At 41.4% G+C, this 25,926-nt stretch overlaps 1 protein-coding gene across 3 annotated transcripts in view; it reads right to left on the bottom strand.

The window, feature by feature from the left end:
- CACUL1 (CDK2 associated cullin domain 1) overlaps positions 1–20,234 on the bottom strand; it is a 48,464-nt gene extending 28,230 nt beyond the window's left edge. For 2 of the 3 annotated variants that reach the window (XM_006101217.3, XM_023764721.1), the window contains exons 1-3: positions 19,648–20,233; positions 5,386–5,512; positions 4,421–4,523 (exon numbers count right to left, since the gene is read on the bottom strand). In XM_006101217.3, the coding sequence (XP_006101279.1) occupies positions 4,421–4,523; positions 5,386–5,512; positions 19,648–20,005 (588 nt within the window). In that variant the 5' untranslated portion in view covers positions 20,006–20,233. Of the gene's footprint in view, positions 1–4,420; positions 4,524–5,385; positions 5,513–19,647 lie in introns of all 3 variants that reach the window. The other variant, XM_014466568.2, reaches the window with a different exon arrangement.
- Between the last annotated feature and the right edge of the window lie 5,692 nt (positions 20,235–25,926).

Raw genomic sequence — 25,926 nt, 5'->3', positions numbered from 1 at the left:
TTCCCAATCAAGGCCTATGCCCAAGTTGCGGGCTTGATCCCTGGTAGAGGGTGTGCAGGAGGCAGCCGATCAGTGTTTCTCTCTCATATGAATGTTACTCTCTCTTTCCCTCTCCCTTTCTCTCTCTCTAAAATCAATAAAAACTTACTTTACAAAACAAAAAAGGTGAATGTCAGGACATGTGGATTATACCTCAATTAAAATAAAAATTTTAAATGAACTAAAAAATTAAGAGAAAATGTATAGCAAATCTTTCTTTCCCACTCATGTTACATGCCCATCTTGAGGGTCTGCTCCATGTCAGACTTATTACTCAGAGATTCAGGTAAGGGAGACTCTACCAACTAGAACACTTGGGAGGTTAAGGAAACATGGAAAATTGCACAGAAGAACTCAAAGGCTTCAGATTTTGGGATATATACTTCCCTTTCACTCACAATTCATAAACAAAGTAAGTCACTTGGCCAAGTTTAAATTCAATGGGATAGAGAAGTACTCTTGTCATGTATCCAGAAGGAAGAGAATTAGAAGCATTTGATCAATAGTATTATGACTAGTACATTTATCAGTGAGTTCTTAACTTGGCTCAAAACTACAACAGACCAAGGGAAAACTATAGAGTAAGTCAGGATCCTTACCCTCGAGAAGCTCAGTGTGGCAAAGGTGACATCCTGCTTGATAACTAAATATATGCCAAAGTGCTAAACTAAGGACTATAGTAGCAATACAAATAAAGTAATACAGAAGCAAAAAGGAGAAGGTGATTAATTAAGCCTATCAGGAATAGTGAAGTTAAAAGCTGGGCAAACCCTAACAGACAAGTAGAATGTCCCCTCTTCAAAGAGGGAAGGGAGGAAAAGTAGAGGCAAAAGAAACCACTGTTTCCAGTGGCTATTCCATGCAAACAGCCTGTCTTGGCACATGCTTCAGACTTTCCTAAAACTTCTCAATCAAGCAACACCTGGCCTCAGCAAGCCAAATACCTCTTGTAAATGGGCCCAGTCTCAGCACTAGTGGCAGTTGGCCTCCGTTTGCAGCTTGATCTCTCCTTAGCACCTCAGAGCCAAGCACAAGCAGCAGCCATCCGGAGATCACTTTGTAACTCATGCCAGGTGGATCCTACAGATGACCTTGGCCTGAACCTACCAGGAAGCCCCAGAACCAGCACAACTGATGGATAGCTTCAGACCACCTTCCAACCTCCTCCACAAGGGACACACTCAAAGGGTGGACACAACAGGAAACAGAGCCCCAGTGAAGCTCCATGGGTTTGACCCCTGCACAGCTGATCCTCCATGGTGGTTATAGTCAGTCCTGGGAGCCAATCTAGCCCAAGGGAAAAGCCCTCCCACTGAGATGCCAACAGCAATCAAGGCTTAACTTCAACAGGAGAGTGTACATAGCGTACAGGGGGACGGGGGAGGCAGGGGACTTGGAGTGCCCAGCTCAGGTGACTGGGGAGGCTGTGCTACTAGACCCTATAGGACAACTATTATATAAAGCCACACTACCAAGCACAGGAGACATAGCAAGTCTACCTAATACACAGAAACAAACCCAGGGAGTCAGCCAAAATAAGGAAACAAAGAAACATGTCCCAAATGAAAAAATAAAACAAAACTCCAGGGGGGAAAAACTAAACAAAATGTAAACAAGCAATCTACTAGATGCAAAGTTCAAAAACACTGGTTATAAGGATGGTCAAAGAACTTCGTAAGAACTGCAATAAAGATAGGAAACATAAAAACGGAAATAGAACACATAAAGAACCAGTCAGAAATAAAGAATACACTAACTGAAATAAAAAATACATTACAGACAATCAACAGTGGATCAAATCAGAGATTTGGAAGGAAACAGAAAACACCCAATAAGGATAACAAAAAGAAAAAAATAATCCCAAAAAGTAGATAGTATAATGAGCCTCTGGGACAACTTCAAGCATACCAATATTTGCATAATGGGGATGCAGGAAGGAAAAGAGAGCAAGACACTGAAAACTTATGTGAAAAAATCATGATGAAAAACTCCCCTAACCTGGTGAAGGAAATACACATACAAGTACAGGAAGCACAGAGAGTCCCAAACAAGATAAACCAAAGAGGCCCACACCAATAGACATCATAATTATAATGCCAAAAGTTAACGACAAAGAGAGAATCTTAAAAGCAGCAAGAGAAAAGCAGTTATCTACAAGAGAGCTCCCATGAGACTGACAGCTGATATCTTAACAGAAACTTTGCAGGACAGAAGGGATTGGCACAAAATATTCAAAGGGATGAAAAGTAAAGACCTACAACCAAGATTACCCAGCAAAGCTATCCTTTAAAATGCAAGGACAGTTAAGAGCTTCCCAGACAAGAAAAAACTAAAGGAGTTCATCACCACCAAACCAGTATTACAAGAAATTTTAAAGGGTCTTCTTTAAGAAGATGAAGAAAGAATATAAAAAATATGAATAAAAAATATATATATATGAATAATAAAATGGCAATAAATACATATCTATCAACAATTACTTTAAATGCAAATAGGCTAAATGCTCCAATCAAAAATACCTATGGAGGCTGAATGGATAACAAACAAGACCTTTACATATGCTGTCTACAAGAGACTCACTTCAAAAGGGATGGAAAAAGATATTCATGAAAATGGAAACAAAAAAAAGCTGGGGTAGCAATACTTAGGCCAAAATAGATCTAAAAAACAAATTAAATGAACAAGCATAACAGAAACAGAGTCAGAGAGGGAGAACATTTTGACAGTTGCCAGAGAGGAGGGAGTTGGGGATGATGGGTGAAAAGGGTGAAGGCATTAAGAAGTACAAATTGGTAATTACAGAATAGTTATGAGGATGTAAAGCACAGCACAAGGAATATAGTCAATAATCTTAAGAGGTAATATGCAACTAGACCATCACACCCTCACAAGATGGCTGCCTACAACCAGGCTGGCAGGGGGGTTAGTGAGGGACGACCTAATGACTGAACAAGCAGGCTGCGTGGGGCAACCAGGCCAGCAGGGGCGTTAGTGAGGGATGACCAAACGACTGAACAGTAGGCTGTGTGGGCAACCAGGCCGGCGGGGGAGCAGTTAGGGGGCAACCAGGCTGGCAGGGGGGGTAGTAAGGGGTGACCAGGCCAGCGGGGTGGGGGGGGGGGGGAAGCAGGGCAGTCAGGGCATGAGGAACCCCCCTTCCCGTGCACGAATTTCATGCACCGGGCCTCTAGTATTGTAATAACTATGTATGGTGTCAGATCAGTACTAGATTTATAAGGGTGATCACTTCTTAAGTTATATAATGTCTATTCCCTAGGTTGTATGCCTGAAACTAATATAATAGTATATGTCAACTGTAACTGAAAAATATAAAATTATTTAAAGTAAAAAAAGAATTAGTAAACCTTTCAAAGCTATAATGCACAGATCAGGGGTTTCATCTGCAATTTATATACAATACCTCGGTACTAAATATATTTGTTAAATGAATAAAGATCTTGTATTTAGTGGCAAAAAGATGAAGAAAACACTTTACACTAACAACAGGAAAAGTACATATTTGGCTATGATAAACAATGCTCTGGCTATAATTAAAAAAAAAAAAAAGCTACTTAGTACAACAGTTTGGGCTAAATAAGACTAAGATAACTCAGCACACAGGTAAGTAAAGAACAATATCTAAGCCCAGAGCACACCCCAGCACTTTCTAGAAACTGTAGCTATTTCAGAATTGCTGGAGTACTTCCCAACTGTGGTGTGGACCATAATTTATTGCTGAGTGACTTTCCTATACATCATGTTACTTCTACTCCAGAACTAAAATGTGATCTGGCCCTGGCATAAAAATAGTACTCGACCTTCAAGCACTGGAAACCTTACTGAGGCAGAGAGGGATGTTGGGGGGATCAAGAGGCCAAGTGTTTTTTAAGCAGAGTATTTTCTACAACCTGCCCCAGATTTTACAGCCAGGATGATGTTTGTCTAAAGAGGGTTTATCAGCAAAATTCTGACTTCAGTTGCTCATAATTAGCAAATTTTAGAAACTGGTAGGCAAATCACTCTTCAAAGATAATTTTTTGAAAGTTTCAGAAAAAAATTAACATATACACATTTATATTATAAATGCCACCAAATACCAAAGTGCACCAGAAAAAAAATAAGGTTTTAAATAAATATTCACATGGTAATAAATGAATCAGTTAAAGTCTGAAATACATTCAATCTAAAAAATTTCCACAATTTATGTCAAAATTTTTAAATAATAATCTATTACAAAATTAGCTGCTTTGGTCAATATCCATCTGTTTATAAATTTATCTCATACTCAAATTAACAAGCCTCCGGAGGTATATTATACAGGCTAATTGCAACCAGTCAGAAAATCCCAAGGAAGCAGAAAGCAATACAATCAGTTCTTTACCTGCAGCTCCTTTGAGACTCTCTCTAAGTGATTAGTTATCTTCTTAATCAGATCACTATACATCTGTTCTGAGTGCTGCTGGCATACACATTTATACACACAACTGTGGGGGAAACAAAACAGAAAAACCAGGTTAATGATGAAGCATGTAATTCAGCCTAAGGTTAAAGCATACTCTGTATATACAGCCACTGGTCAAATAACCAATTCAGGCCTAAAAACAGTGACCAATCACAACTTTTAAATAAAAAATTTACTCTGCTCCAATCAGTGTTCAGATGGGAGAAGTATTACCACCAGCAACAAACAAATCTTTATGAGTACTCTACTACACATTTTATCAAAACTAGAAAATCTAATACGTGATGATAATCTGAGTCTGACTATGGTAACTACTTATAGACCAGCTTCTCTCTCATTTTAATGAATGTCAAAATAAGGAAGAGAGAGTGATAAGGGGTAGAAAGTTTCTAACTCACAAAAACATGTGCAGTGTAACCTCTTTGTGCCTCACTTGTTTGGAACAACCCAGTTGTCACTTCCTCCTCTTGTGACTGGGCTGATCTCATACCCACCCCAGTTCCTCACTAATTTGCTGCTTCCATTTACCAGGAGCTGGGAAACAAAATAACCAGTGTTAGAACTGTGTGTCATAAACATGGACAGATTAAGCTAAAGTCTCCCTGTGAGACTAAAAATATATATTTTTGCTGACCTCCATCATTTCTGCATTATATATGGCACGGATGGCAGGCTGAGGTGGAGTTAACTCTATCCTGATTTGAAAACCAAGTCTGAAGCAAAAAGTATAAAGCAAACCTCCAATCCACATGTGTGTAACATATAAATAACTTAGAGCCTCATCTTATATATTATATAATTATATGCATACATACTATCATAATCAAGTTGCCATGAACCTCAATATACCCTCTCAAACCCAGGCAAATTAAATCCTGACTTACCTGTATATCTGTTCATAGGATATGGGGATATAGTCACCAGGACTCTGGGTTAAAAGCTGATCTATGGCACCATCCAATTTTGGCCAGTATGTGCTCTTATAATCTTCAATAGTTATAACATTCATTACTAAAAGTAAAAAGTAAAATAAATATTACTATTACCACACGTAAAGTAAACAGGAACTATAGCAATTTTGTATCCTCAGTCAAATTCCTTTTAGATTTCACACAGACACTTTATCACCTAAATAAATACAACTCAATTACTATCCCATTTCAAAAACAAAACAAAACAAAACAAAAAACACCAAAACAGCCTGGTCAGGGATTCTAAGCAACCATTAATGATGATTTTAAAAGGAATTACTATGAATTTGTCCATCTTTAAAAATAAAAACAAAACAAGCAAATATCACTGGTTTCCCTTCCTGGTTTCTGTAAGCTTCCGTTATCAGTGGAGCCACTCAAACTTGCACTGACCTTCAAATACCCATTTGTCAATGATGTAAAGATATCCTACCTGTGAACCACAATAAGGTTATGGAACACCCCTAGGAAAATCTACCTAAGCATGACTATGAAAATTAAAGTCCAAATTTTACAGTAATGCCTGGTCAGCTTGGCTCAGTGGTTGAGTTTTGACCTATGAACCAGGAGGTCCCGGTTCAATTCCCAGTCAGGGTATATGCCTGGGTTGTATACCCAGTCAGGGTATACGCCCCCAGTGGGGGGCGTGCAGGAGGCAGCTGATGATCAATGATTCTTTCTCATCATTGATATTCTATCTCTCTCCCTCTCCCTTCCTCTCTGAAATCAATAAAATCATTTTTTAAAATGCTATAGTAACAAAAGAAGTTACTGAAAACCTGCAGAGACTTACTAGTGCCTCCTAGACATTACTATAACTCTGGTGGGCTCTTGCTACCTTACACTGTGGATAAGACTAAGAGAAAAAAGCATTGATGAACTAGAGCCTTACGCTGAGGCTTACCTCATGCCCAGTGGCTAGCTTACTCCTTCACTCCAGGTTTAATAAAGCATTTATCACGGTGTCCTAACAACTTTGATATCCATGGTGACCGCTATTTCACAACAATGAAATGAAGCTAGTGTTAAAAAGAACTACCCAAAGCCTCTGAGACAGCGGTTCTCAACCTGTGGATCGCGACCCCTTTGGGGGTCAAATGACCCTTTCACAGGGGTCGCCTAAGACCATCAGAAAACACATATAGAGAGAGACCAAGATGGCGGCATAGGTAATCACCAGAGATTGCTGCCGCAAACAACCACTTCAAAAATACAACTAAAAGACTGAACCGACATCACCCAGAACCACAGGAAGGCTGGCCGAGGAGAGACTCTTCAACTAGAAGGAAAGACAACAGCATACCGAGGCTCAGAGGAGGCGCAGTGTGGAAAATACAAAGGTGCAGAGGTGCGCGCGCAAAGCGGGCTGGTGGCTGAGGGCGCGGTTGTCGTTTTCAATCAGGAGGGAGTCTCAGACTCTGAGCTCCAGATCCGGGCGAGTCTCTAGGGACTCAGACTCAAATGGGAGAAGCGGGATTGTCTGGCATCAGTTGGAACGTGAGGGCAGCTTTCTCTCCGAGGTTTGCAGCGGTTGCTGGGGTTCTGAGAAGCAGAGCCTCTGGGAACGGGACTGAGAGCAGCCATAACTGCTCCCTCCGCCCGCCCTGTTGATCCCCTGCGACCCACCCCGCCCAAGCCCTGCGCAGAGCCATTTGCCGGATCGCCTCAGGCATAGGCTAGATTAGCACCTCTCCAGAGGACAGAAGTTTTCCCAAGGCAGACACAGCTGATTCTCACAGCCAGTCGGCCTGGTGGTCAAATCCCTCTAGTATTAACTACAACAATCAAGGCTTAACTAGAACAAGACTGTGCACAAAGACCACAAGGGGGTGCACCAAGAAAGCATAAAAAATGCGGAGACAAAAAACATGACAGAAATGGAGGATATAGAGCTAAAAAACGCAATTTTGAGGGCTTGCAATAATGTGCTAGAAGCTTCCAATAAACTTGATGAGATCCTCACGAAATCTAATGAGACCCTCGATGCTGTGATAAAGAACCAACTAGAAATTAAGCGTACACGGACTGAAATAAAGAATATTATACAGACACCCAATAGCAGACCAGAGGAGCGCAAGGATCAAGTCAAAGATTTGAAATGCGAAGAAGCAAAAAACACCCAACCGGAAAAGCAAAATGAAAAAAGAATCCGAAAATATGAAGATAGTGTAAGGAGCCTCTGGGACAGCTTCAAGCGTACAAACATCAGAATTAAAGGGGTGCCAGAAGATGAGAGACAGCAAGATATTGAAAACCTATTTCAAGAAATAATGGCAGAAAACTTCCCCCACCTGGTAAAAGAAATGGACTTACAGGTCCAAGAAGCGAAGAGAACCCCAAACAAAAGGAATCCAAAGAGGACCACACCAAGACACATCATAATTAAAATGCCAAGAGCAAAAGGCAAAGAGAGAATCTTAAAAGCAGCAAGAGAAAGAGACTCAATTACCTACAAGGGAATACCCATATGACTGTCAGCTGATTTCTCAACAGAAACTTTGCAGGCCAGAAGGGAATGGCAAGAAATAGTCAAAGTGATGAATATCAAGAACCTACAACCAAGATTACTTTATCCAGCAAAGCTATCATTCAGAATTGAAGGTCAGATAAAGAGCTTCACAGATAAGGAAAAGCTAAAGGAGTTCATCACCACTAAACCAGTATTATACGAAATGCTGAAAGGTATCATTTAAGAAGAGGAAGAAGAAGAAAAAGGTAAAGATACAAATTGTGAACAACAAACATGCATCTATCAACAAATGAATCTAAGAATCAAGTGAATAAATAATCTGATGTACAGAATGAACTGGTGATTATAATGAATCAGGGACATAGAAAGGGAATGGACTGACTATTCTTGGGGGGGAAAGGGGAATGGGAGATGCGGGAAGAGACTGGACAAAAATCGTGCACCTATGGATGAGGACAGTGGGTGGGGAGTGAGGGCGGAGGGTGGGGCGGGAACTGGGAGGAGGGGAGTTATGGGGGGGGAAAAAAGAGGAACAAATGTAATCTGAACAATAAAGATTTAATTTTTTAAAAAAAAGAGAATTGTCTCTCAGGATAGACTGGTTTTTTCTTCCTGGAGGCAGAGCTTCACAGCCTACTTACAAGGTCTATTCTTCCACCCACACCCCAGTCACAACTTCCGAGACACTGTCCTATATAAACGCCAACCTCCTTAAGAAATTTAAATGCCATTTCTCGTTTCCAAGCAGTGTCTATATATTTACAGGACATGTATCTTAACACTCTTTTAAAATAGGGAATGCCATACCCTGTAATGAAGTATGGTAGCAATCATCTCAGGTAGAAACGATAGTTTAACTTTAACCCTGCTGTTTGACTTCTGTACTTATTTGCTTTGTTTAACAATAGAAAGGTTATTTTGATTTTCTGAATTATATAAATTATCCCATTCAATTAAATACCCTATTGATTGTAATATGACTATCCCATTGGTTGTGGTCATACTGGTCTTAGAAAGCACATTTTCCTTTACCTGGGAAGGACAGCACAATTATCCCAAGGTCAGAGGGCTCCAGTTAGCAAACCAGGTTCCTCATTCCAGATCGAGGGCTCTAGATAATGTGTTTCAATTCAGTGATCTAGAGACCCAAAACTATAATTTAGATAACATGCTGCTTCTGCTTCTGTAAACTGCTTTTTTGCAAACCAGGTTCCTCATTCCAAACCTTGGATGTAATCAATACTTTTGTGATCTTTGCCTATATAAATCTGGTGTTGGGGCTGGGGCGGGCACTATAAGATCTGGGAGAGCGAAAGGCCCCCTCATAGTCCCTGATTTGCAATAATGTGACACTTTAATTCGACTTCTGGAGGCGTCCTTGTGTGATTTGCGGGGTACATTACAACATGAATACTTTTTCAATTGTGAACATTTTGAATATTAATCAGGAAGGCCAAATGAATGATTTTACTAATATATCCAAACTTTGGGGCAAGCAGTTTTACTAGAAATCTGTCATACAAAAAACTTAAACAGTTAATAAATATGTAAAATGAAAAAAAAAAAGAAAACACATATATAATTACCTATTGTTTTTGTGATTAATCACTATGCTCTAATTATGTTCAATTTGTAACAATGAAATTGGGGGTCACCACAACATGAGGACCTGTATTAAAGGGTGGCGGCATTAGGAAGGTTGAGAACCACTGCTCTAAGACATCTTACGTCTTGTGAACTACCTCAGAAGATCGGCGCTAACAACTACTACATCCAGTATTTTATTGTTTTACCAGAAACTGGGGCGCTCAGGGATTGACCTCCCCAAGGGTTCATGGCTAATTACTGGCAGAGATACCAGGGAAAATAAAGCCTTTACCTAGCTTCTTTCTATCACATCAATGATTTCTAAATATTAGTCACTGAGGTTCAAGATGCTTCTCATCCATTATTCTCCAACTCCGACCTATCTAAATATTCAAATCAGAAGTATCTGCTCAGTTGAGATGACACAGATGTAAACCACACTAACTGCATGCAGGTCTGCCATAGTTTTAAAATTCTGTGATTTCCTGCAAGATTTAAAAATAAGTCATCTTTCCATGGCATTAAGACCAGGAAAGTTTAACTTTGAAGCAGCAGCGTAGGGCAGGTGTGCTGAGGTAGAAACACCAGTAAGTGCACTAACAGGTGTCCTGCAGGCCTCTGAGAAGTTCAGGACTTGAGGACAGGATACAATGAGTGTGGACTAAAGGCAGATGCTGGTGGGTGAGAGGTAAAGATTGACTGGAAGACTAAACAGTAAAAAAGAGAAGTATTGTTAGTGCAAACACTGAAAGATAAAAGCTTCAGACTCTAAGACAGATTCATAGTAGGTATGTGTGTGGGGTGTGTGTGTAGGGGGGGGTGTCATAGGGCTTGTGGATTTTAAGTCAACAGTAACATTAGAAATGCTCAAATATCTAACCCTGCTCTTCTCTTTAATTCTAGAATGCCATCAGCCAGAAGAAATATACTTTTTTCCTGCTCCACCTACCCATCCCATCCTTCTCCCTTCGAAAGGAAGATCCTTCTTTATGGAAACTGAACAATCCCAGAGAAAAGACATTCACATACTATTTGGCACTTCCTGCACAAAATAGCAGTTCTGCAGAGAAGCCCACACTTTTACTCGAAAAGGCTCCCCTCAAACACAGAACTACCAATTAGCCTTTTTCACTTTTAAATATGAATAGAGCTAAAGATCATCAAGATTTGCAAAGTCTCAGACAGGAGAGATCAAAACAAACAAAAATTGATATGATAAAAATAAAGATAATTAAGAAAATAAAACTCTCTCAGAACAAAGCAAAAACTAATGAACAAACTTAGAGAATCAAAACAGGAAATCAACATTTGACTAACAGTAATAATTCCAGAGAAAAGGGAAAATAGAGAAAATATAAAGGGAGAAAAATATTGACAAATATAAGAAAATATCCCAGAAATGTTCAAGGAAAAAAAAGTCACATGGCATCTGAACTCTCCATTCTAACACTGCAAGCTTAAAGTCAATGAAGCAACACTAAAAAAGTCCAAAGAAGAAAGATTTTCAGTTAAGAATTCTATACACATACTGTCAATCAAGTGTGAAAAGCAGCATTTTTATATATACAAACTTATCCACACACACATTTTCTCAGAAGATACGTTCTAAATACAACACACACATACACACAGAATACACCAATAAAAAGGAAGACATCAAGTAACTATTTGGGAAGTCCCTGAGTAGCAACTGTGCAGAGACCTTAAAGAATAAATAGGAACAGGAAGACTAACAGCTTCACAAGCAGACAAGAAAAAATACTGATTAACTGAGCATTGTGAAAACACCAGTGACAGATATATGGTGAATCTGAGGAAGCTGTTGCAACATTTTTAAGATGAGTTTAACAAAAATCATGGAAATATAAATAAGGCAACTAATACCAAAATTCTTTCTATGTGAAAGAACGTGTAATCTGAGTATACTCCTGGCCCTTGAGTGACTATTTACATAGTCATAATGTAAATATGGTCTATTGACTGAACCAAAAATTGTGTTATTAACTGAAGAGATGAGGTATGTGAGAACTAAATCCTCACCTTAATGGGAAGTCAATAGGTAATATAAAAATGATAAATTAAAGAATAACAATATTAACACATTAAAATGAGTGGATAAATATCAAAAGAAACATCTAAATGCATTGAGTAAAAAGTCCAGGAATGAAAGAGGCAGGGGATGAAACCACTGATTTTAATTATGTGTCTTTTCACAGTTTGAGTTTTCAAATTACAAACTTTTAATAAGAGCAAAGTTTTGGTTTAAGTCCAAAGAGTTTGCTGAATCTTAAATCCTCAGAAATGGAAAAATAAATCTAATGAAATTAAATTTTCATCTTAGTATTTCCAATATTCTAAAGCACAGAATGAGAAAGCTCAGATTGACTGATTGCCTACTAATTCTCACTACCTTAATGGTCCACAGACATCTTTTAAAAAGAGACAGACACACACACACAGACCTACCTATACTCCTCCCACATTCAGGTCAAAGTAGTGCCAGCTCCCAGTCATCCAAACCCTCAATCTTGAGTCTTCATCCTCCCTCCTTGACCCATAAATTTTGTAGAGTCTAGTCCCCATATATTTCCAAAATCTGAAACAACCTCTTCCAATGCTGTATGTCAAGCACGTCAATCTCACAGCCCACAGGCTGCATGCGGCCCACAATGAATATTTTTGCAGCCCAGTCAATATAACGGTATGTAAGAAATGTTTTAATAAAAATCAATTTTTACAATATCCTGTTATACATAACTAGAAGCTCGGTGCACGAAATTCGTGCACAGGGAGTGTGTGTGTGTGGGGGGGGGGGGGGTAGGAATCCCTCAGCCCAGCCTGCACCCTCTCCAATCCAGGACCCCTCAGGGGATGTCCGACAGCCTCTGGCAATCTGAGACCGCTGGCTCCTAACCACTCGCCTGCCTGCCTGATCACCCCTAACCACCTCTGCCTGCCTGATCACCCCTAACCATCTCTGCCTGCCTGCCTGATTGCCCCTAACTGCTCCCCTGCTGGCCTGATCACACCTAACCGCCTCTGCCTCGCCCCGCACCCGGGACCCAGGATTCCCTCCTCCGGCCGGTCGCAGGCAGCCAGGACCCGGGCCGGCTTCGCCCGGGCCGGTCACAGCTACAGGGGACCGTAGGCAGGGGGGCCTTCACCCGGGCCACAGGCACTGGCGCCTGGGACCGCGGGGCATGCAGCTTGTCCCTCTCCTGGGCCGCAGGCACAGGTGCAGCCACTGGCGCCCAGAACCGCAGGGCGGGCGGCTTGCCCCTCTCCCGGGCCGAAGCCTAGCTGGTCCCCATTCCCCTCTCGTGAGCTCATTTGTGCCTGGCTGGTCCCCATTCCTCTTTCCCCAGTGTTGAGTGTCTGAGCCGTTAAGGCGTTACGGTGTGAGGGCCTGATGACTATTTGCATATTAGCTCTTTATTATATAGGATTATTAATAACAAACTACAACATTCACTAATGACTGATTACTATAATCGTGTTGCATTCATTTCCCTTATGTGCCTTATGCACAGGCGCACTATTTCTCTCCACTAACACTAGCAGCGAATATTTTAGCAGGCAATTGCCACGTCATTAGTTTGTACTGACTTGTTTAGTGTGCACAACAGGAAATATTTCACTTTCAGAGAACAAGAAAAATAGGTTTATTTGTGTTATGCTTATTTGTGCAGTTATTCAGTGTCTGGTAAGTTAATGTTCAAGAAAATATATTAATTTTTATTAAAATGTTCTATTATTTTATGTTAACAATTACTCATTTATTTCAGCCCTTTGTATTCAGCATGTCTCTATCGAAATAAACCTACGTTTCTATGAAAATTGAAGCTTTTGTTTTTTTGCGGCCCACATAAACTTAAACCTTGTTTATTTGGCCCATGTTAGCCTTTGAGTTTGACATGTTTGCTGTATGTGTTCAAGCCTTCATCTCTTATCTAGACGATAATAATTACAACCCACTAACTAGTCTTTAGGTCTCCAATCTCTCTCTTTTCTCATCTAAACTAACACACTAAGACAAATTTCACTAGGTTGACTCCCTTGACATCCTTCAGTGGCTCCTATAGAAGAAAATCCTACCTCTAACATGGAACGTATGCCTGTCACTCTCTAGACCTTTTTTATTGTTGTTAATACACACCAGAGGATTTCGATTCCCTTTCAAAGAGAGAGGGAGGTAGGGAGAGAGGGAGGGAGAGGGGGAGGGAGGGAGAGACAGAGAGAAACATCGATGTGAGAAAGACACACTGACTGTTGCCTCCCGCACACACACCCCTGACTAGGAGACAGGGAGCAAACCCAAAACCCAGGTACGTGCCCTTGACCAGGAACAAACCCGTGACCCTTTGGTGCATGGGCCCACACTCAAACCACTGAGCCACACTGGTCAGGCCTCTCTCTAGACCAGAGGTTCTCAACCTGTGTGTCGTGAATAATGAAAATACATCCTGCATATCAGATATTTACATTACGATTCATAACAGTAGCAAAATTACAGTTATGAAGTAGCAACAAAAATAATTTTATGGTTGGGGGTCACCACAACATGGGGAACTGTATTAAAGGGTCGCGGCATTAGGAAGGTTGAGAACCACTGCTCTAGACCTTTCTATCTATCCACGTTTAATTGTGCCACTCCCTATGTGCCTCACACCCTATGTTCCAACAATAATTTCAACTCTGGGTCTTAAGCACAGCCTGCTTCCTCTGCAAGAAAGTCTCTTCAAGTCATCCTCAATTCTCCTGACAAACTTCTATTCATTTTTATAAACGTTCTGTTTCCTCTATGCTACCATATACATACATAACTTTACCATTTAATTATAATTACCTGTCCATCATCTCCTACACTAAACTGTGTCTCCATTCATCACCAGAGGCTATTCTGTTACCTTGGCATACAGAATAAATATTTGTTGAGTAAAATGCCATTCAGATGTCTAGACAGCACACCTGCAACTACAAATTACATATCTCTGTAAGTCTATCTACAGAGGTTAATAGCCAAATGTCCACAAAAGTGAGAGAAAAATTAAAGGCCAGCTTGCCCTGTCAAGACATATTACAGAAGGCTATCAACAGTATTTTTTTATATAACACTTAACAGTTTAAAATGTGATTACAATGGTCTACAACTTATAGTGTGACAGCTTAAAGGGGAAGTAAACAGCATTCATTCTCTTTAGGGATTTGAGACTGGCACTTACATAAACGTTACAATGTCTTTCTCTTACAGTTTCATCAATGCCACTTTGTGTAATACATATCAAAAAAATGGCAAGACAAGATCCCCAGTAAGATTCCAGAATGCAGCCAGTCGATCAATAGCATCGGGATGCTTGCTGCAGCACAACTCCCACTAACCCGGAAGGCAAGATGCCGAACCACCACAGATGCTGCAAACAGTGTGTATTTTAAGACCTGAATATATTAACTGATCCATTGTAAAACAATCTACCAATATGAAAACTGGCAGGGCCTGATCAAGTAAAGGGCAAATTTATTTATGATGTAATAAAAATCAGTTAATTTCATTCAATTCAACAGTCAATATTGAACACATTTTTGAACCACAAATTTAAAGAAATAATAATTTCACTGAGTTCAATTTAAAATACTGGAGAATAGAAATTTTTGGTGCACTGAGTTAATAATTCTCAAGAGATCACGGCACAGTATGATCGATCAATCAATGCAAGATCCTTCCTTCCTTCCCGCCCTTGCTCCCTCCATCCATCCATTCTTTGCCTTTTATCCTCATACCCTAGTCCCACTGCCCCCACCCCCCAACACATTCAGATGGAACCATTCTATTCTGTTTCATGTTTGGACAAGAGCACATGTGACATTTGCTACATTTGAGCAGAAGCTGTAAAACCCATTGTGTTTCTGGCCACTCTTCTTTGCCAAGAACGACAGGACCCAGAAAAGAGCTGCTCTTCAGAATGAGATGACTTGTGAGGAGCCACAGTCAACTGTCAGCCACTAACATAACATGAGCAAGAAATAAACCTTTGTTGTTCTGTACGCTCCTGAGATTTGGTGATTAAACTGACTAACATAGAATGGAAAGTTAAACTAAATAATTACACCTGAGTGAGATTTGGAAGGTCACAGCAACAGCAAGGAAAGGATATACTGCCGCTGCTGCTGGTTCTGGAAAGTCATGTTAGAGGTGTGAGAGCTTGTAGGAGCCAAACCCCAAGTTCCAGGTCTCATCTCCAACTTCAGGGGTGAGTTAGGGCCATCAGTATAGGAAGGGACAAGTAAACCCCCCCAGATGTGCCCCCTCCTACCAAATAATAAACCTAAAGTATATCCCTGAGGAAACTGCAGAGGAACCATCTTCCCAAGACTTGAAAGATACAGGGGTGGTGACTGTATGGCATTCTGATTTCACTAGCCTATTTGGCCAGCGCAGAGGAGACAGATCTTGAAGGATGTATAGTGAATCAAATCAGGTGACTACAATTGTAGCTGCTGTTCCAGGTATGATCTCTTTACAGAAACAAAACACAGTAACTGGCATCTAGTCAGCATCGACCAAGCTAACACATTTTTTAAAAATCTATTCCAAAACAGACCACCAGAAGCTGTTTTCACCTAACAGCCCAAAAGTACACTTTCACCATCATAGCTCACAGCTACACCGGCACCCAGCGATCTTTCATGACCTAGTCCACAGTGACTCTGGCCACCTCAACACCTCACAGGTCCACTACCCTGTTATCTCCTCTACCCGCATATCCCGCCCACACTTGATATTATGTAGCTTTCTCATTGGTGCCAACCTAATAGGTGAAAAAAAGACATGGCGTTACTATTTCTGTTTGCATTATTTGATTAATAATTTCAAACATCTCTTTCTATGCTTGTTAGGATTTTCTATTCTGGAATCTACTTATTAACAGCCTTTGCCCATTTTTCTACAGGTGTCACTGCCCTCCTTTTATTGACCCCCTTGTTAACTTTAGGCACTGCTAATATGTTCTCTCACTCTTTCACCTCTTTTGCTTAATGAAAATCCTTAATTTTTATATAATCCAAGTCATTACTTTTTCTCTTTTATAAGTCTGTAAAGGTTTAAGAAGTCCTACTCTGTCATTGGGTAAAGACCTTCAGCATTGTCTTCTATTAATTTTACAGTTGTTCCTTTCGCATTTAGATCTTTAATTTATCCAGAGTTCATCCTTTTGTGGTGGTAGGTTTGTTCTGCATGTAGTGAACCACTCTCCCTAACAACATCACTCCTTTCTCCAGTGACTTACAATGCCACCTTTAAGTTCTGAACATATATATACAGAAGTCTCCACTGTTCCCCCAGTCCATTTTGTTGTTGTTTTGTTCTTACACTAGTTTTTATTGCTACAGCTTTGAAAGAGTATTTTAAATTCTGCTAGGCAAGTCCAATTAAAGCACACCTTTAAGACTGATTTAGCTATTCACAAGCTTTATCCTGCCTGCCATATAAATTTTAGATTTGGAGGACTGAGTTTGTCAGATAAACCAACTGGAATTTTGACAGCACTTTAAATTTGTTAAAAATATGTTAAAAAATATGTTAAAAATGGAGAAAACTGACATTCTTATAAGTAATCTTATCTCAAGAATATGTAAAGTTTTTCTATTTATTTAGGTCCTTTTCTAGTTCCTTATTAAAGTTTCTCCTTAAAAGTTTTATGTATTCTTGGGTTAATTCCTAGAGACTTTATAATTTTGTTCCTAATATTTTATACTATATTTACCTTTGATTGCTAGTGTAGTAAATGCTATTAACTTTTGTAGGCTAATCTTTAATCCACCAACCCTGCTAAACTCCTAATAGTTTCTCTCTTGATTTTAACTCTTCTGGGTGATATTATCTGCAAATAATGAGTTTCATTATTTCCCTTCCTATCCTTATACCTATTTTTCCCTTTATAATAGTGTTAACCAGGACCTTTCTTATCATGCTAAACAGTAATAGTGATGGAGGTATCCTTATTACCCACCTTGAAGTGAATGTATCTAAAATTTCTCTATTATTTGTTGTAGCTTTTTGGTAATGACATTTACACAGTTATCTTGTATTTTGAGCTGGATCTTATTAAATAATTTTATGGTATCAAGATAATCATGATTTTTCTCTTTTGGCCTATTAATGAGATAAATTACATTAATAGATAAATGTTAAACCATGCTTACATTTCTAAAACAAACTCTACAGATTATTTTTTTAACACACTGTTGGACCTCAACAGTGTTGAAAGCTAGTATATTGTGTAGGATTTTCATATCTTTGCTAATAAGTGCAACAGATCTCTAATTTTCTCATACTATCCTTATCTAATTTTAGACCAAGATTTCACTAACCTCATAAAATGAACCTGGCATCTCCCTTTTTTTTTCTATTTCCCAGAACAACTTGTAAAAATGAATTAAGTATTAGTATCTAAAAGTTCAATGCAACTCACTTATAACATTACCTGGGTCCAGAGTTTTTGAAAGGGGAGGTCTTTAGCTACCATTTCAGTTTGTTAAATATTTATTAAGCAGTTCAAGCTATCTTTTTCTTCTGTTACCAACTTTCAGAGTTTATAGTTTTCTAAGTATTTATACATTTCATCTAGGCTTTCAAATTTATTAACCTATAGAAATTCATAAAATTATGTTTTAAATGTTTGTAGTTATTTCCACTTTCACTTACTTTATTTGCAATCTATTTTCCTTGATCAATCTTGTTAAACACAGGTCTGTCTAAGCTTATTAATCTTCAAAGAACAATCTTTTGGTTTGGCAAGTCATTTGTTCCTTAATTTCACTAATTTCTGCTTTTTTTATGTTGTTTTCTGAACTCTTCATAGAACTCTGTGTTCGCACTAAAGCAAGCTTCCTCCAGCATTTAGGTAAGTCACCCTGCCACTCTGTCCAAGGTCTACTTTCACCACACAGATTTCAACACACAAACTGTACATAAAAGTATTATTCTCGTGCATGCACAACAGGGAAACATCAAACACAGATCTTACCAACCATACCTACACATGAATGCCTTTGATTAAAGCAGTATCTTGAAGAGGTAAGGTTATGAGCTGTTCCCACACACACACACACACAAGTGTAAGGCAGTGATCATCAATCTGAATCAAGGCAATCCTTGTCTGCAATGCTACCTGGACAATTCCTGGTGCAGTTTGATAAAATTAGTAACTAGAAACGCAATCTCCGGCTGCTTTACCAGATGCCATTCAAAAACTGCAGTTATTAATAGAAGAGAAAAACCTGCCTGTGATGGTCAATTTTCACATTGACCCTCTCAAAGCAAAAACACTTTTTTTCCCCCCAACTCTGTAAGTACACCTCCCGACTGGGGGCAGTTTCGGATTCCAGACTTTGGTCTTAATGTTCCCTGCCTGCAACAGCACGGGAAGGCACATCGCTACAACAGAAGTCCAACACGCAACCGAAGTTTGGATCTGGACACATGCTGGGCGGCTTCCTCTTACCAGTGTGGACTCGGGCCATAATGCTATCGATTACCAGCGGCGGGACGGATGCCACCGCGCCCGCTGCCCGGGCTCACTCCACGAGCACCTCCCGCATCTCCTCCTCGGATGCAGAAGGTGCACAGACACCGGAGGGGAGAGGACGGGCGCGGGTACGGTCCGCTTCCTAACCCCCAACTTGTTTAACGCAGACTGGCTACCAGCACAAGAACACAAGGTGCCAGATTTTCCTCTCTGGCTGCAAAAATAATAATAATAATAATAATAATAATAATAATACGGAAGGCCTCCCCCTACGGAAACTCAAGCTGCCTGATCTTCCTCTCCCGTTTGAGGGTGAAACTTCGAGGGAGTACGGGAGGAGAGAAGCGCTTCCTCGCGCTGAGTGACAGCCGGCGGCGGGAGGCTCGCGTCCGTGGAAGTCGGGCTGCGCGCACCGGGCTCTGCTCTCGGCCAGGTAACCCTAGACGCCGGGGCCGCAGGCACCCAACGAGGGAGGGGGGGGGGGGGAGGCGGGGACGGGAGGGGAGGGGAGGCCCGGGCCTGAAACAAAGGAAGCGGGGCTGCTCCCAAAAGGGTGGGCGCGGCGTCCGGGGGGGGTGGGGGGGCGGGACTCACAAAACTTGGAGGTGGAGGTGTTGATGTTGATGGTGGAGCTGGGGGTGGGGGCGGGCACCGCCTTGGCCGCGGCGGCGGCGGCCGCGTCGCAGCTCTTCACCATCATGATCACCCCATTGGCCTCCGGGGGGGGGGGCCCCAACGGGAGCCCCTCCTTGGGGCCTTTCCTGTCCGCCGAGACCGCCGGCACCGCCAGCAGCTGTCCCCCCGGCGGCTCGCGGGCCGGGGCCGGGATCGACGAGGGGGGCGGCGGGGGCTGCCGGAAGCCGTCCACCGCAGCCTCCCAGTTGTTGTGGTTCTGGTCGTCCATCATTGCCTCGTAGCTGCCCCCCTCCTCCTCTTCCATGCTTTCCTCCATCCTGCCGGCCCCCAGCACCCGCCCGCCTCACAGGCACCTGCCGCCCGTCTCGACCCCCGGGCCAGGGGGCAGCGCCGCCTCCTCGCGGTCACATCGCCGGGGGCCGGAACGGGCGCGGCGGGGAGGGCGGCGGGGCGCTGAGTCGCTCACTCTCCGCCGGGCTGGCTCTGGGAGACGGGGCTGCCGGCGGTGGGCGCTCCCGGGCTCTCGTCTGGGAGAGGCAGCCGTAAAGCGGCAGCGCCCCTCACGACATTTTGCAGCAGCTTCCAACAGGCAGTTGGGGAGGGCAGCTGGAGGCGCGGCCCGGAGAGCACGTGGTGCGAGAAAGCAAAGCAAAAAGGGGCGGGGGCTGTGAGTCACCCCCGAGCAACAGGGCAGAGGTTCGCCCCGCCCCCGCCGGGCTGCTCTCGGAGGGGCGACGGGTCGGGGAGAGCATTCATCCGCCCCGCCCCCGGCCCCGCCCCCGCCCCCGCCCGGCCTCTCGTCATAAGGGAGTCTGGCTGCGCACGCGCGTTCGCCGTCTGGTTGCCCTGACGACCGAGAGCCGGGCCGCCTCCTACAGCTGAATGCCAACCCCAGCCGGCTGTCTGGTGCCGTCCACCACCCTCTCGGTGGTGGTTTTGGGGGGCTCAGCGGGTTTACCGGGCCCTCGCACGTCCAGGGCCTCGCAGCCCGGCCTTGGTTTGGGGACGAGCTAGGGAGCCACCACAGTGCTCGAGTCGCACATTGACAACGTTCTTTTATGGGAGTGCTCGCAGCCTTAGCCCACACCACCCAAACCTCAAAACCGAGAATAAAAGCTGAAACTTAGCAGGGTGACTAAAAAAAAAATGCATGCGTTTGAAATATTCATGGATTTTTTTTTAAGTTTCTATCTCCTCCATACATTGAAGCAAGAAATTTTAGCGAACTTAAAATACCAAGCTTCATGCACTATTTCACAAATCAGACTACAAGTTTGAGAGTAAGAGTTTTGAGGGTCAGAGAAAGATTATGTAACTCCATTTTTTTTTATTCCTCTACATTCTCAAATTATAGTAATAGCAGTAATATCAAAATATGTTACAATTGCTTATTGTGGAATTTGTTCTAACTACTGGTGCTAAGAAGGAGTGCCTAGAAAAACCCTTTAATACATTTAAGCTAGCAGATACTCTTTATTTCCACAAATATGTAATTAGCGTGAAGTGAAGAATCACTTCAGCCACTAAGAAACTGTCTAATGTACTTCAGTGTCCACATTTGTTTCAGCTTCTTTCCATATAGTTTCCCATATATTCTGCACAATCCTAATGGAATGCTTTTTTTTATCAATAACTTAGAATGAATTTCAGACAATGCTCCCCTATATGAAGACATTTTTTTTAAATTAGCACATGTTTTTAATTCTCTGGGCCTGGACATTTTGGGAATACAAAATAAGGGGGGACATTTTTAAGTAAAAGACAATTGACTGGAATACTAAGGGGGGAAATGTAAAATTCTATGCCCAGCAACAACAACAAAAATACTAGAGGGAGAATTAGTCTTTTCAGACTAATAGCTGAGTTTGTCACCAATAGACTTTCTAGGTAGGTAGATGGTTATGTGACTGGAGATGGAGGTCTTCACATAATCAAAGATTCAATACACAAGGAAGATAAAAGGCCTAAAGGTGTCTCTGATAACGTTCACAAAAGACATAAAACAAAAATTGGCAAGTACAAGAATAAAGAGAAATCTACCATCACAGCAGATGATTTTCACACATCTCTCTAGTAGATTGGAGTGGGTTAATAGTCACCCTGCATAAGATAAATTCATGTCTTAATCCCTGGAACCTGTGAATGTTACTCCATTTGGAAACAGGTTCTTTGCAGATATAATTAAAGATCTTGAGAAGATCATTCTGGATTATCCAATGGCAGGAGGCCTCAAAAGAGGAAGGCAGAGGGAGATCTGAGACAGAAGGTGAGACAGAGAAGAGGAGGAGGCAATGTAACTACAGAGGCAGAGATTGGAGTGATGAAGCCACACACACACACAAATGCTGACAGCCACTAAAAGCTGGGAGAAACAAAGAATGGAGTCTTCTCTAGAGACTCCAGAGAGAATGCAACTCTGCTGATACCTTGATTTCGGACTTCTAGCTTCCAGAATTGTCAGAGAATACATTTCTGTTGTTCAAAGCCACCCTTTTGAATTAATACATGGATCAAGAGCACCAAAAAATCTTTAAGGGATTTAGAAGATTTAAATAACAATACAATTACCAAGCTTGATTTGATGAATACATGTAAAACATTTCACTCAATAACTGCAGATATATACATTCCTTTCAAGAATATATGAAACATTTACAAAAGTTAAACATAGTGAGTCATAAAGCAAGTCTCTCTACATGACTAAGTATTGGCATCATTATTCTCTGACCACTAGGTAGTTTAGTTAGAAATCAACAACCAAAAGATAATAAGTAAACTCCCATATTTCTACTCTTCCAATCAACTCATGGGTCAAAACATCAAAATGGAAATTAGAAGACATTTAGAACTGAAGGGATTGGTACTACTATAGCAATTCGTGCACACATGGGGTCCCTCAGCCTGGCCAGCAATCGAAGCCTACCGGGGGGGCTGGCCAGCCAGGGTGACAGGCCACAGGAGGTTGGCCAGCCGCCAGCCGCCCCCCGCATCGGGACTGATGGGGGGGGGGCGCGGCCAGGCAGGGGAAGAGCCACAGGAGGTGAGCATTTCCCCCCTGGTGATCAGTGCGCATCATAACAGCTGGTTGACCAGTCGTTCCGGTCCTGATGGTCACTTAGGCTTCTCTCTCTCTCTCTCTCTCTCTCTCTCTCTCTCTATATATATATATATATATATATATATATATATAGACTGGAGGCCTACTGCACGAAATTCGTGCACGGTTAGGGTCCCTAGGCCTGGCCAGCGAATGCCGGCTGGGGCCTTCCTTCATTATGCGCCACCCCCTGGTGGTCAGCGCATGTCATAGCCAGCGATTGAACTCCCAGTCTCTTGGTCAAACTCCTGAGGGAACAATTTGCATATTAGGCTTTTAGATAGATAGATAGATAGATAGATAGATAGATAGATAGATAACTTCCATTCTAGTAAGGCCCTACTTCAGCACACTGGTGAATGCTAAACCCTTCACATGTGTACTACCAAAATGATCAATATAAGACATTCATTTTTACTATAATTGGTTAGATACACCACTATGGTGTCAGAGTTCAGAACAAGTCACCCTAAGATGTCTCTTTGTGGTAAGTGGATTATTTTGAGCTAAAGCAACTGAAATCCTGTAGGCTCATAAGAAACTTCTGAAAAAAAAAAAAAAAAAGAAACTTCGCCCCCCCCCCCCTTTAACCACCTAGAATAATTAAAATTAGGGCCTTGCCCATAATAAGAGTTATTAATCAAAAATAACTTTCTACGCCAGAACCGGTTTGGCTCAGTGGATAGAGCGTCGGCCTGCGGATTCAAGGGTCCCAGGTTTGATTCCGGTCAAGGGCATGTACCTTGGTTGCGGGCACATACCCAGTGGGGAGTGTGCAGGAGGCAGCTGATCGATGTTTCTCTCTCATCGATGTTTCTAACTCTCTATCCCTCTCCCTTCCTCTCTGTAAAAAATCAATAAAATATATTTTAAAAAAAATAACTTTCTATGAACTGTCCATAGGGCAGGGCAAATTACTAATTACTGAACATCTGCTCTTATCATTTTGCATATTACCTTACTTCCCCCTGAAGCCACAAGGCATCTTCATCCTCAGCTCAGGGACTTTCTGTCCCTGAACCTCTCATGTATGTGGTGTCTCTGACTCTCTTGTGTGTACGTATGTAATTAAATTTGATTATTTTCTCTTGTTAATCTGTCTCATGTATATTTCATTATTAGATGAGCGGAAAGAACATTGAAGGATAGAGGAAAGTGTCTTTCTCCTGCACAATGAAAAAAAAATCTAATGATGATTGGGTCAAAGCAGTGACTGACAGGGTGCAACCTGCCATAAGTAAGAAGAAACACCATCTACTGAAGGGAAATCAAATGAACATATTGATAACTGGTTGATTTTATGGACATTCTGAGACTTTATTATTTTACACTTAAAAACATAATATATCTTAATAGTTATTATTTAAAATCTTTGATGATTTTTTTCTGGTATGTGGAGATAAGGAATAGCATTACCAGCAGTCATTGACTCAACAACACAGGTAATAACTGTGCATAGTCACAGATATTCATCTGTTTGGCTTTTTGTTTTGTTTCCCACTTCCTACTAGGCTATGAGTTCCTCTAAAGCAGGATAAATGTATATGTAAAATATATATGTAAGTTTGTTTATTTAAAGAAAAGACTAATTCCAAACATTAATAGCAGGTACTAGGGTAAGGAGATGCTGAGTGGATTTAATGGTTCTTGGTATCTGTCAACATTTTCTATGTTCTCTACAATGAGCATGTATGTATTAGTTTTACAACCAGAAAAATATTCCAAACCTTATAGTTTAAAAAAACAAACCATAAACAACATTAAGGAAGTATAAATTGGAATCTTATACGGCAAGACGTTTGTTTTGGCTTCCAGAAATAGAAACCTCAAGTAAGAATTGCTTTTAAATCAAGGCTGTTTATTGGCTCAGTAGTAAGGTGTAGGAAGGGCAAAGGGGAGGGCGTAGTTCAGTCAGGGCTCCAGCTCTGTTCTCTGTCCCCATCTCCCCTTTTGCAGGCCTTATCCTCAGACTGCCAGCAAAATAGCTGCATAGCCCCAGGCCTCTTATACCTAGTCAACAATGTCAAGATGAAGTTCTTTCCCAAAAACTCTCAGTAAACTTCCTCTCAATGTCTCAGTGGCCTGTTCCTAAACCAATATTTAGACCTGTGTTCCAGAGCCATTTACTGGCAAGAGCTGGGATTTATTCCAATAAGGCCGACCCCTGGAATTCAGGGTAGATCAGCTTCTCCTTAAGGACACTGGCTGAGAAGGGAAGATGCAAGAACAAAAACTGGGGTTAAGTTGGGAAGTTTAAATGAGTGCTGGGTAGGCAACAATGTCCATTATAAGCCCAAGTACCTAATCTGTTGGAGCCTGTCCATCACACAACCCCATGCCAACCTCTCCACTCCCTCCCCTTCAGAAATACCTCCCTAATCAATATATTTATGCAAAATTATGAATCATCAATTGATAATTATGAATTATCAATATATTTATGCAAAATTAGAATCAAGAAAGACATAACTTGTGGGTTTTTTAAAAATATATTTTATTGATTTCAGACAGGAAGGGAGAATGAGAGAGAGATAGAAACATCAATGATAAGAGAGAATCATTGACTGGCTGCCTCCTGCACGCCCCCTACTGGGAATCAAGCCTGCAACCCGGGCATGTGCCCTGACGGGGAATGGAACCGTGACCTCCCAGGTCAATGTTCAACTACTGAACCACACCAGCCGGGCAACTTATGTTTATTTAACTACAAAATATATATGGGGTTAATTGTCTAAAAATAGTTAAAACTTGGGGTGAGGTGTGGCACAAAGACTTTGTCACTAAGAATTAGTCTTTGTATGGCTTTAAATGCCTTAATGTCACCTTTCCCACAGAATATTTCATTGCAACTGTTCAATACTTTTAAATGAATAAATGCATAACTAACTCAAATCTACCTTAAATCTTATTTCACATCAACAGTCCTTTTTTCTTTCATCAGCTCTTAAAACATAGCCTGTACTATGAGATACGTTTTTCCTTAAGGAAAAGCAAAGTTTGTTATTGCCATTTTTAAATCTTTTCATCTCTCTAACCCTATCCCACATAATTCTTTTCATCTCTCCTATCCTATCTCACATAATTCTTAGTAAAGTGCAATTGCTCAGAGGAGAGCGAGAAGAGGGAAGAAGAGAAGATAA

Source organism: Myotis lucifugus, unplaced genomic scaffold, assembly GCF_000147115.1.
Source record: "Myotis lucifugus unplaced genomic scaffold, Myoluc2.0 scaffold_345, whole genome shotgun sequence".
Taxonomy (NCBI): Eukaryota; Metazoa; Chordata; class Mammalia; order Chiroptera; family Vespertilionidae; genus Myotis; species Myotis lucifugus.
This window is presented reverse-complemented; position numbering and strand designations above follow the sequence as displayed.